The 10,676-nt window shown below is 40.6% G+C and overlaps 1 protein-coding gene across 1 annotated transcript in view; it reads right to left on the bottom strand.

The window, feature by feature from the left end:
• Positions 1–261: 261 nt before the first annotated feature.
• SLC25A46 (solute carrier family 25 member 46) overlaps positions 262–10,676 on the bottom strand; it is a 21,482-nt gene continuing 11,067 nt past the window's right edge. The window contains exons 6-7 of the mRNA XM_025203532.1: positions 9,469–9,526; positions 262–3,621 (exon numbers count right to left, since the gene is read on the bottom strand). Of these exons, the coding sequence (XP_025059317.1) occupies positions 3,043–3,621; positions 9,469–9,526 (637 nt within the window). The 3' untranslated portion in view covers positions 262–3,042. The remainder of the gene's footprint in view (positions 3,622–9,468; positions 9,527–10,676) is intronic.

The following is a 10,676-nucleotide window of genomic DNA, read 5'->3' as shown; positions in this document are numbered from 1 at the left end:
CACAGCAGGGGCAGCGTTCCCTGCACTGCCTCCACTGTGAGCCAGTGTGGGCTACAGGGCTTGCAGGAGGGGCAGCACCAGGAATGCTGCGCCCACTGAGCATCAATGGCTGTGGTGTTTGCAGCAGTGGCAGCAAAGAGTGCTGCTGCCACTGCAAGCCTTGTGAGGTGTGGGGCTTGCGGTGGCGGCAGTGTTTCCCATGTCACTGTTCTACACTCCCTAGGCACAGTTGCATTATTTGCAGAAAGAATAAGGGTGAAAAAAATCAAAACAGAATAACCCCTGGATTTATTTTACTGTTGTACATTGTTCCATTTTATCTATTTTTCCTGTACCATTATATACTACTATGCTCTATCGTAGAACTAGCAGAATATATATTGTTACTCTTTTTGCTAAAAGCATACAATATGTTACATCATTTTATTATTATAGTATATACAATTTTACTGTTCATTTCATGGTACTGTTTAAATGAAAGCTGTAAATGCACAAACTGAAATGGAGTAAAACAGCTTAAGGAAATATACATAGAAACCTAGTATTTTTTCCTTGAGGGGGCGGAAAAAACCACAAGAAAGTGAATTGTAGCATCTAGACATGTTTTCAGAATCACTCAAGTCATTGCTACACTAATTCACAAAATATGAGAATTGGTCTCAGCAACCAGAATTAATCATATGAATGACTAAACAGCAAGCTATTTAAAAGCTGGTAATAAAAAGGAAAGGTAGAAATTAGGTACTGAGTCAGGGTTCTCCATTACCATTCTCTGACATGAAAGTAATTTAAACTTTCAGAACATGTAATATCATGTTTGCTTTCTTATTTGTCCTTTACTCAGTTTGACAAATGTTAGCCACACACGTTTTTATAATTTTATTCCTGGAAAAGTATATTAGCTCTTTTAAATTGGTAGGTCTGGGCTCACTTTGTTCTTAGCAACTTGCTTACAGTAATTAACAGAATAATGGACTGGGTGGTCACTGGTCAGCATTTCTGAAATTCAGACTACTTAAGATATTGGTAGCTCTTTAGATTTTAAAATATCAGAGTCTATGCTGATGCACATTTCAAAAAACAGTAATTCACAAAAAAGTACTAAAAGTTTGTCCAGTGCTGCCATCTTTAATGCTATTTGACTCCGAACTCACAGAACTTCTTTCAAAGAGTGAACCTTGAATGCTAGAATGCTTTAAAAAACATTATACTGTAGATTTTCTATTGCATAGATGAAATAGTCCTGATGTATGCAATGCTGGGGTAAATATATTTTTCAGATACTTTGTTTCTAGTTTGATCGCTTTCATTTTGCTATAATAGACTAGCAGAAACAATATTCAAGGTAAAAACTTTAGATTCCAAGTTTACTATACTTTCCACTTCAACACTTCAGTGCATAAAATACATGAAAATTATTTCAAGTATAAGCAAAAGACAAGTTATGAATTAATATCATATTTGAAAGAAATTATGAATTGCATTAATTTATTTTAGTTATGTCATGGATACTTCCCATAAATAAATGCTATCATACATTGTTTAAAGACCAATCCAATTAAATGCACATCAATATATTGCATTTGCACAGACATTTAAAGATTCTTACCACAAAAGTGAAATTTGAGAAAGGCAATAACCTTTCACATAGTTGAAAAGTGATTCTCTTACCATGCTCATCTGTTTTACTAGTTAACCACCTCAAGCCACCTTCATTAAATCAATTCTGGGTAAGCAAGAAGTAAATACAAGCTATTCAAAATGATCAAAATTCATTTTAGAAGTGGAAATCTCAATGCAGAGGCAGTCAGGTGAAATGGGGGGAAAAAGAAAGATCTCAGTAGTCAAAGTCACATATTCATTAACAGCAACAATCACTTCTGCTCCACAAACACATCTTATCCAGTTAACGTTTTAAATAAAGATTTCAGTGCTAAATTGTAAGTGGGCATTACCTAAAGCATACTGCGGCTCCAGGGAAGACTAAGGACACAATATCAAATTCATTGCGCCTGCACCTCCCTAAGGCACCTCATTCTAATGGAGGAGTCACTAGAGAAAATAAAGGTTAATTAATCCTTTATGGTTTCAGAATAAACCTAGAACACCAGTGCTAAAACACTTCTCATGATTAGTCTACATTTATGCAGAAACACATCAATAAAACAGCTCTCTCAAAACTGTGGTCGAAAACTTGACTAAAATGGCATTTACATGTACACATCAGCTTGTATATAATCAAGTTTGCTGTATTTTAGCTACCGCTAGCCTTTTAATACTTACCAAAGTGAAGAAGAGCTAAGTTACTCCACTTTACATTTAATCAAGAAAGCCAAGTTCTATTTAAAGAGTATCTTGTAATAGGTGATGCTGAAAGCAAACATTTAGTTTCAGTTCCCTTTTAGAGCAGTGAAAGTTAAAGAAGTCTTGCTTGTACACGTAAACTGAAAGAATTAGGTGGAGAAAAGTATGGAATCACAAGCGTTTTCCAGAGGCCATTTTGACCTTAACAGTGTTAACAGTAAAGCTGCAATCAGATTTTTTAAGAGACCATGGAATCCTCATCTTCAGCATGTAAGAGATGAAGACAAACCTCTTCATTGGCTTACCAGTGGAAATTCCTTGTCAAAGGTAATGACCACTACTAGGCTTTTAATCTATGTGGACAGTTCTATAGGGAATGCCATGTAATATATGCCAGTCTACAGGTAGACAGAAATGTAATCCATTTTAAAGTCAGATTTTAAATTATGCTTTTCTTCTGCATAATTTCACCTTTCTATACACACACACACACACACACACACACACACACAAAACTTTCTGCAATATTGGTTTAATTTCATGAAGTACTTTTAAAAGAGTAGTTCAGAATTTAAATTCATTTTTTTTACATGGAATACTTTACCTTGAAAGAAAACCTACAACTATAGATTGTCTTTTTCCAGATTTCATTTTCTTATCCATCCCTCTTTTTATCATAGTTAGACAGTTAAGTAACCAAAACACATCCTCCATACTAATCAACATCTACACAAAGTTTTAAGCAACATTTTGAAGCAACGTTGAGTAAATAATTTTAGTGAGCTGTAAAACAGCCACATGCAGTGTATACTGTACAACAACCGCTCCAAACCCCTTATAAAAACCTAACATTCCTTCTTCTTGTTTTATAGTATTAATACAGTCTCTCATTCCCTCATACTGAGTATTGATCGGCAGCACTTCATAGCCAAGGTCTGTATTGTCAATTATTGTGCGTGTTCCTTGAATGTGAAGACGGTGTAAAACTGTCTCCAGGGGGTAAAGCATGACATCAGCACAAAGGCTGGCAGCAAAGCTAGCAATAAGTTCTGGAAAATACGCGTCCAACATGCTCTGCACAGAATTGGAGGTCTCAGTTGGAAGGCTGTGGGAATTTTCTCTTTTGAGGACAAACAAGACAAATTTCTGGATGACTGAACTGATGATGTAGTGAAGGACTCCATGTAGAACAGTTGGAAAGGTCAAGACCACAAGTGGAAGGAGCCGTTTGCTATGAGGCACTCCCATACCCACCACTCTGCCAATCCCTTCTTTGACACAATCCAGAATTCCAGGATTATCTCGAATGATTTCACTCTACAACAAAATGCAACAGTTTAAATTAGCATTTGCATTTCTTGATTGTGAAACAGGCATGTCCAACAATTATCAAAACAAGATTTTTTTCATCTCTACTAAATAATCACCTGCTGCAGACTTGGTCTGCTCATATATAAATGGAATTCTTTGGCTGCTAGCAGACATTAATTTAGTCATGTGATTGAAATCTGATTAATTTTATCCCAAATCCCAACCCCCAGCCTCTAAAGAAAATAGAATCACACATTTTGCCATGGCAGAAGTGCAGGCAGGATATGAGAGTCTGGGGATCTGGGATAAAATTCTTTAGATTCCCATCTCACACACACACATGCATCTCTAAAGCCCTATCAGGCAGCCCAGCACTGGGGACAGCTCCTCAATGCTGGGCTGCACAATGGAGGTTTAGAGAGGATAGAGTTTGGGGAGCCAATGTGCTGTCTGTGTGGCAGCAAGTTTAAAGCTTTGCCCACAAAGCCCCCTGCGGAGGGGTACCCCTGCCCTCACCCCCCGGCCCTGCACCCCTGCCCTCACCCCCAGCTGTAGTGTCACCTGGGGCCAGCAGCACCCCCAGCTCCCTTAGCCCCCTTCCCCAGCCCTGCCCCACAACCCCAAGTCCCACTTACCTTTAGGATCCAGGGTGAAGGGCGAGTCTGAGCCCAGCTTTGGCTGACTTAGAGGCTCAGGCCCCGCCCTTCCCCCTCTCCACCCCCACCATCCGGGTAGGGCTGGGGGTTTCCCGCCCTTTCTGCAATCAGCTCTTGCAGGCTGGAGCTGTGCCAGCCTGCAAGAGCTCTTTGCAAAAGCGGAGAATCTGCGGATTTCTCTGCTAAAAGGGGAAATCTGCATTTTCTCTGATAAAAACAGGGAATCTGTGTTTTTTTCCGTGGGAAACAGAAAACGTAGATCCCTAGTGATAAAGGAGACCAATGGACAATGCTGAAAACAAGACACCAGAAAAAGGCCAAATTAAAAGGTGTGCTGGTAATGGGTGTTAGACAAAGGAATATGCTGATGAGCTAAGAGATGCAGACTGCAGAGAGACCAATCCAAAAGCGAAGAGTCAAAGGAGTGAAGTTGAAGACAAACATAAAAAGGAGAAGCAAGACAGTTCATGGCTGTCATAAATCCAGCCTTCAACACCTGTCTGGACCATCCCAGCCCACAATGTACCCTTTGCTTCCAGGAACTGAGTGGCCATCTTTTCTGTTGAGCAAAGTAACATCTGGGATTGGGTGAGAATAATGTACTGAATCTTTTTCTCTCTCTGAATATAGAAACTGCTAAGATAATACTTGTTGTACTAATAAAGTTAGACTTTGATTTTAGGACACCGAGTTGTCTGCACTCATATTTCACTTTCCATTTAAGAGATAATTGTGCTTTAATGATCCCTAAGCACTATCTGGTGGACAGTAGTGCTAACAGGAGCAATAAGCTCCCTTTTTGATGACTGCACAGATGCAGCACTTTATATCACAGTGACCCCAATCAGGGACCTGTTATAATTTCCATGGGAAATCATTATGCATAAATGTTGTCTGATTGGAGTCAAGCTCTACTTGTTGAAAGGCAGCATACTGAAATTAACATTCTTTTTAAATTTCAGGATAATATCAGTCACCAAGAAAATGAAAAGAGATCTTTTATAACAGTATGCATGGAAAATAGTGATGCCACAAGGATAAACTTTCAGTCTTCAAGAAAGACTTTTTTTTTTTCATCTTAATACCTTACAATGGAAATTCAAATTTCTCAGAAGGCAGGAAAGATCTTATACCTTTAAAAATGTCTTACTGATGTTCACTTTGGGAAGTAATGCTACCCTACCTGCACAATTCTAGCATTTTGTGTAAAGTCAAGAGTGCCATCATGTGGTTTGAAATGGTAAAAACTAGTAATTTCTCCAAATCACAGATTATCTACCTTTATGCCAGGGGTATCAGACTCCAATCAGATGGATGACTACATTCCCTGCTTTTCAGGTGCTGCAGGCTGCACTCCAGCAATAACATAGGCAGAGTCCCCACAGCTGCAGTCAGTGTTCTGGCCGTAGCGGTCAAACTTCCAGAGCAGCAGCCAGCATTATGGTCAGATTCCTTACCACCATGGTCAGAGCTTTGGCTCTGGCCATGGTGGCCCAGGTCCCTGGGGCAGCAGTCAATGGCGCCATAAGCAAAATCCTTGCTACAAGGGCCAGAGCAGGTTTACAAGTCAGCAGGCTGGATGACTTAGCTCTGCAGGCCATATATTTGACAGCCCTGCTTTAAGCCATATAAGTAGTCATTTTGGCTGGAGAAACTCGTTGAAAATAACACTTTTGAACAGCTTATGCTTGCTGGGTAAAAAGCAAACACTCCCTAAAAGCTGAAATTGAAAAACAATCAGTACCACAATCTATCATTTTCATGTGCCAGAGCACCTCTAAGAAGAGAGCTCAGGCTAATGGGTTTGTTTTTTTTTTTTGTCAGGCCACATCCGAGTTCTGATTGAACTCTCATAAAATGCTGACAAAACTTCAGAACTTCAGTTTCATTTATAATGTAGTCAGTTTTCCTATTACAATAGTTATTCCCAGGAGGAGAGAAGAGTTTTGAAGAGTGGATTACTTGCTTATGTTCTGAAATATTCTAAGAGTGGTTAAACAAGGCGAGGCTCAACAACCTTGAAAACAGACACTGGATAACACTGGTTTAATGAATACACACAACACCAATGAGTTCAGGGAAATGTAGTATTAGGGAAGAAGTAAATCATCCTCTAAGAAGAAAGTGTGAATTAGTATACACACAAGATGCATCAGTACCTACTGAGCATGGCAGTTAGGGGTACAATCTGTGAATCAGAATTTCCTGGACCTAAGATCCTGGATACTGCAAGTGAGAAAGGAACGGTGGAAAAAATCCATGTTCACTCTCCCTTTCAGCATCCACACTTGTCCTGTGTGACACAGGATACGGTGCAAGATGGACCTGTGGTCCCACCTTGTGAATGACAGTTCTTATCCCCTATTTTTAATTCTGATACCCATATTTCACTTTCCCTGTAACATTCACTGCTACCCAGCTCATAGGCTTAACTTCTATTCTTTAGACAACAGATGGGAACGGGGACTTATTAGAAGAAAAGGAGACTAGACTAAGATACTCTGTATTACTTACTGGGTGTCTGCATGCAGGCTGCCTGTCTCTTTTGAGTCTAGAGAGAACTGAGCTTGGTACAAAAGTTATGGCGAGGTGCCTCAAGTCTAGAAAGGTTGAGAACCACTGGTCTAGTGACTGTACAGCAGGTAATGAACCTACCTGTTTCCTATTTCAAAAAACTAAGTTATTTATTACAGTGTTTACCTCCTTGCAGAGGAGCTGGCAGTGGATGTGGCACAGTGGCCAGGCAACGTTGATCCAGAGCCTGCACTTATCTTTTTATATCTGCTGCCTCTCACCTTGCAGCACACCAGGGTGCCCCAGCACCCTGGTTGAGAATCACTGCACTAGGTTGCTGTGAGCAAATCCAACTGTTGAATCTCATACACTTCCAAACTACTGGGTCAGAGTGAAGTTGTCTCCATTGTTTCAAATTCTGGAATTCCAGGACAGCCACGTACCAATACTCTTCCTTTGGATACAAAACACCTCCAAGCCACCTACCCAGTAACTGAGACCTCACGAATTTTCTTTCCACTTAAACAGGCTCCATGAGAGCTCCATCTAGGCTGCACTTAGAACTTAACACCTCAGGAAAGCAAGAGAGACAAGCTTAAAAATCTGCTTTAGAAAAAAAAAAAAAAATCACAGTGGTTAAGAATGTGAGTTGTGAAAACAGAACAAGTCCCAGAACACATCTTCTCCTTTTATGATCTTACTCCTTCTGTTAGTCTAAAATTGATTGCTTGCTCATCCAGGCAAGCCAGAGCTCCTTTTGTCTCCTGTCCCCTGCAAGTCCTTCTCACATGCACCATTTGTTGAGCCCTGCATAAAGCATAATCTCACTCTTTGGGCCCTCATCCAAGGTACGTGCTCAGAGTGAGAAGCTACAAATCCAGCCATGAGTCCTTTCTGTAGTTTAGATAATCTGCACAAAATGCATGCATAGTGAAAAAAGTCTCAGCACAGGAAACAGTTTAATTTTCTCCAGATAAACAAACCAGGAGTATTAGCCCTTCAGTGAGAAGTCAAAGCTCTTTCTTGAGCAGGACAGCTGTCCAGAATGCTACGCAACAGTTTGCTTTTGGATATTATCAAGGTTTATGCAATCTGGACAATATTTTCATATTTTCACACACAAAAGATAGAGTTGGCAATCTGGCACAGGCACACCCTACTTAAATCCAAGAATAACATTCCAGACTAAATTTGACAAAATTATTTGATCTGTAAAGTCATAAGGCTTCCTAACACTTGTTCTGGGAACAGGAAGTGCATTTCACAACCAATAGCCTTCCACTCTAGACTACTCTGCTCCTTGTCCCCAAGATTTCAGTTTTGGAAAACAGAGAACAGAAGTATTCTGCTTTGAAATGTCATGTGATCACCAAAGAAACTGTGTCAGAAACATTAATGTCCTGAGCTTTTAATGCTTTAGATGGAATCATTAGTACCTCGGACCAACCAACAAGCCAGTGGATAAAGAACTTGAAACAAGGTGTTATATTGCTTGCAACGGTCTATTCTGCTTATAATAAAATTATACTTTTGATATTAGCTAAAGCAGGGGTGTCAAATATATGGCCTGCGGGCCAGATTCAGCCCACAGTGCCTCTCTACCTGGCCCACCAGGCTATTGGAGGGCACTAGAAGTTGGGCCTGTTCATCCCATTGTAACCCATGCTGCTGCAGCCCCTGCATCACCCCCACAGTGACCACTGTAGCAGCTGTCATGCCCTGGATTCAATCTGGCCCTCAAGGAGCCCTAAGTAAGTTTGACACTCCTGATCTAAAGCTATCAAATGGGCTTCAAGTATGACTCAAAATAACCCACTAAGTTGTTCTCCATAGAAGAAAGCAAGACTGAACTTCCAGACTAGGTGAAGATGGTCTAATAACAGCTACATCTCAAGAGAGAAAATAAGCAGCAAAGACCAAGACTAAGTCATTGCGAGTATGACAGGAAAATTACTTGTCGGTTTGGCCCAACAAAGTCTCATTAGTCACACTAAAATCTCTATTTTGTCAGGTTACTTAGCAGATAGTTTGAGGCACATATGGTGGTTGAGAAGAATATCTTTATTTTGGTTGGCAATTAAAAATGTGTGAAGTGATATTTGTTCGCTAGACAAATCATGCTTGCATTTATAGTTTTTTTTTCTTTCTTCTTTACAGTTTCCTAGCACCAAGATCCATAGAAAAAGCAGGCATTTTATTTCTTTAAATGAATCTGAAAAACTAATCAGACTATGAAAGGAAAACCAACAGTCTGATGGAAGATATCATATTAGAGCAATGGAATATAAGTGATTAGCATTTTAAGAACGATTTTTAGCTCATTAGATTTGAAGCCTTCACACACTCCCACTCTGCGTCATCAAGTCTCATTGTTAGAGGAATTATATTCCCCCCCCCCCCGATTGCTTCTTGGCTTCTTGAAGGCTCAGATCAAGTGTAATAGTAAAATTATGTGATTGAATGAAGGTGCATGCTTAGTTACTTTTTAATTAAAATATAACACTGGTGTGCTTAGATGCATCTAAATTGAGTTAAAAAAATACAATTTCAGCAGTGTTGTACAAGTTCCTGTGTGGTACAAACTACTCACACACATACTCCACTTTCCTTAAATAAACTGTCATTTGTGATCAGAGAAACAGTATCTTTTAATAAGCAATAAACAGAGATATAGTAACTTTACCTGCACAGTTTCAATCAGGCTTGCAGAATAAAAAGGCATCGCTACCACATATGTTAAGCTGAAAAAAGTAACAAGACTATTAATTGTATGAATGACGTTAACATTAAACTGCTAGTAATATTTTCAGATGAGGATACATTTGGCTGCTAAATATCTTTTAAATTAGTCAATGGCTCATACCTAAGAAAACCAGTTACTAAGACTAAACTAGAATTTATTTCTAAAGCAACTGTTAAAAGGTCAAAATAAATGTCAGCCTGAAGCTCAGTAAGGTGCCAGACATGTTATTTTTACAGCGCTACAGAGTTTGTAGTAGTGGCTGTCGAGGCAGTGGCAGATACTGGTAAAGCACCAGCACCATTCAAGTTTAATATTCCCCACGCTCTGCAGTGGCTATATATGGACAGTTACTTTTTTAGTGCTAAAAAGGTGTTTTTAGCTCTAAAGATGGTATGTGTGCATATACCCTAACTAATCCAATCCTTAAGAACACAATTCTAGTTCTACATGACGAATTCAACAGTTAGCATGCATAACTTGTAAATAATTCTTGTAGGTGATCCTCTTTTATTGGACCAACTGCATGGGTGGGATAGACAGATAAGTCTTCAGGGTTTATTGGAGAGAAAACATACACAGCAGAGCCAAGCAGCAAATGGAGCTAAAGCTTTTGAAAAACTCCATTCAAATACTATAAAAGCTTTAATGTGTCTGTCCGTCTGTATAATGCTTTATTCGCGCTCCGAATGGCTGACTGAAACAGCCAATCAGAGTGCGAATACAGCGATGGGACAGGAGGTGGTGGCACAGTGGAGTGCTGCCATGATGGCAGGGACGCAGGGGACAGAGCCCTGGAGGTGGTGGCAACAGAGTGGATGGAAAGGGGTGGGTGGGGATGGGTCCCATCCCCCCCTCTGCCCTGCTCCCTGCAGGTGGCAAAGATGGGGGAGGGGGGGAGGGAGGGAAGGCCACCAGAGCTGGTCTCGCCCCCACTCCTTGCTCCTTGGAGGTGGCAGCAGCAACGTGGGGTGGAGCGGGGTTGGGATGCCGTGGGGTGAGAGGGGAGAAGAGGCCACCAGCGCTGGCCTTGGCCCGCTCCTCCCCTCTTCCACCATCGTTGCCTGCAGGGCAACATGCGTCAACATGGTGGGAGGGGGAGGAGGGAAGAGTGGACCCGGGCTTACATGGCAGCAGTGGTGGAGGGAGGG

Source organism: Alligator sinensis, unplaced genomic scaffold (assembly GCF_000455745.1).
Source record: "Alligator sinensis unplaced genomic scaffold, ASM45574v1 scaffold30_1, whole genome shotgun sequence".
NCBI classification, from domain to species: domain Eukaryota; kingdom Metazoa; phylum Chordata; order Crocodylia; family Alligatoridae; genus Alligator; species Alligator sinensis.
This window is presented reverse-complemented; position numbering and strand designations above follow the sequence as displayed.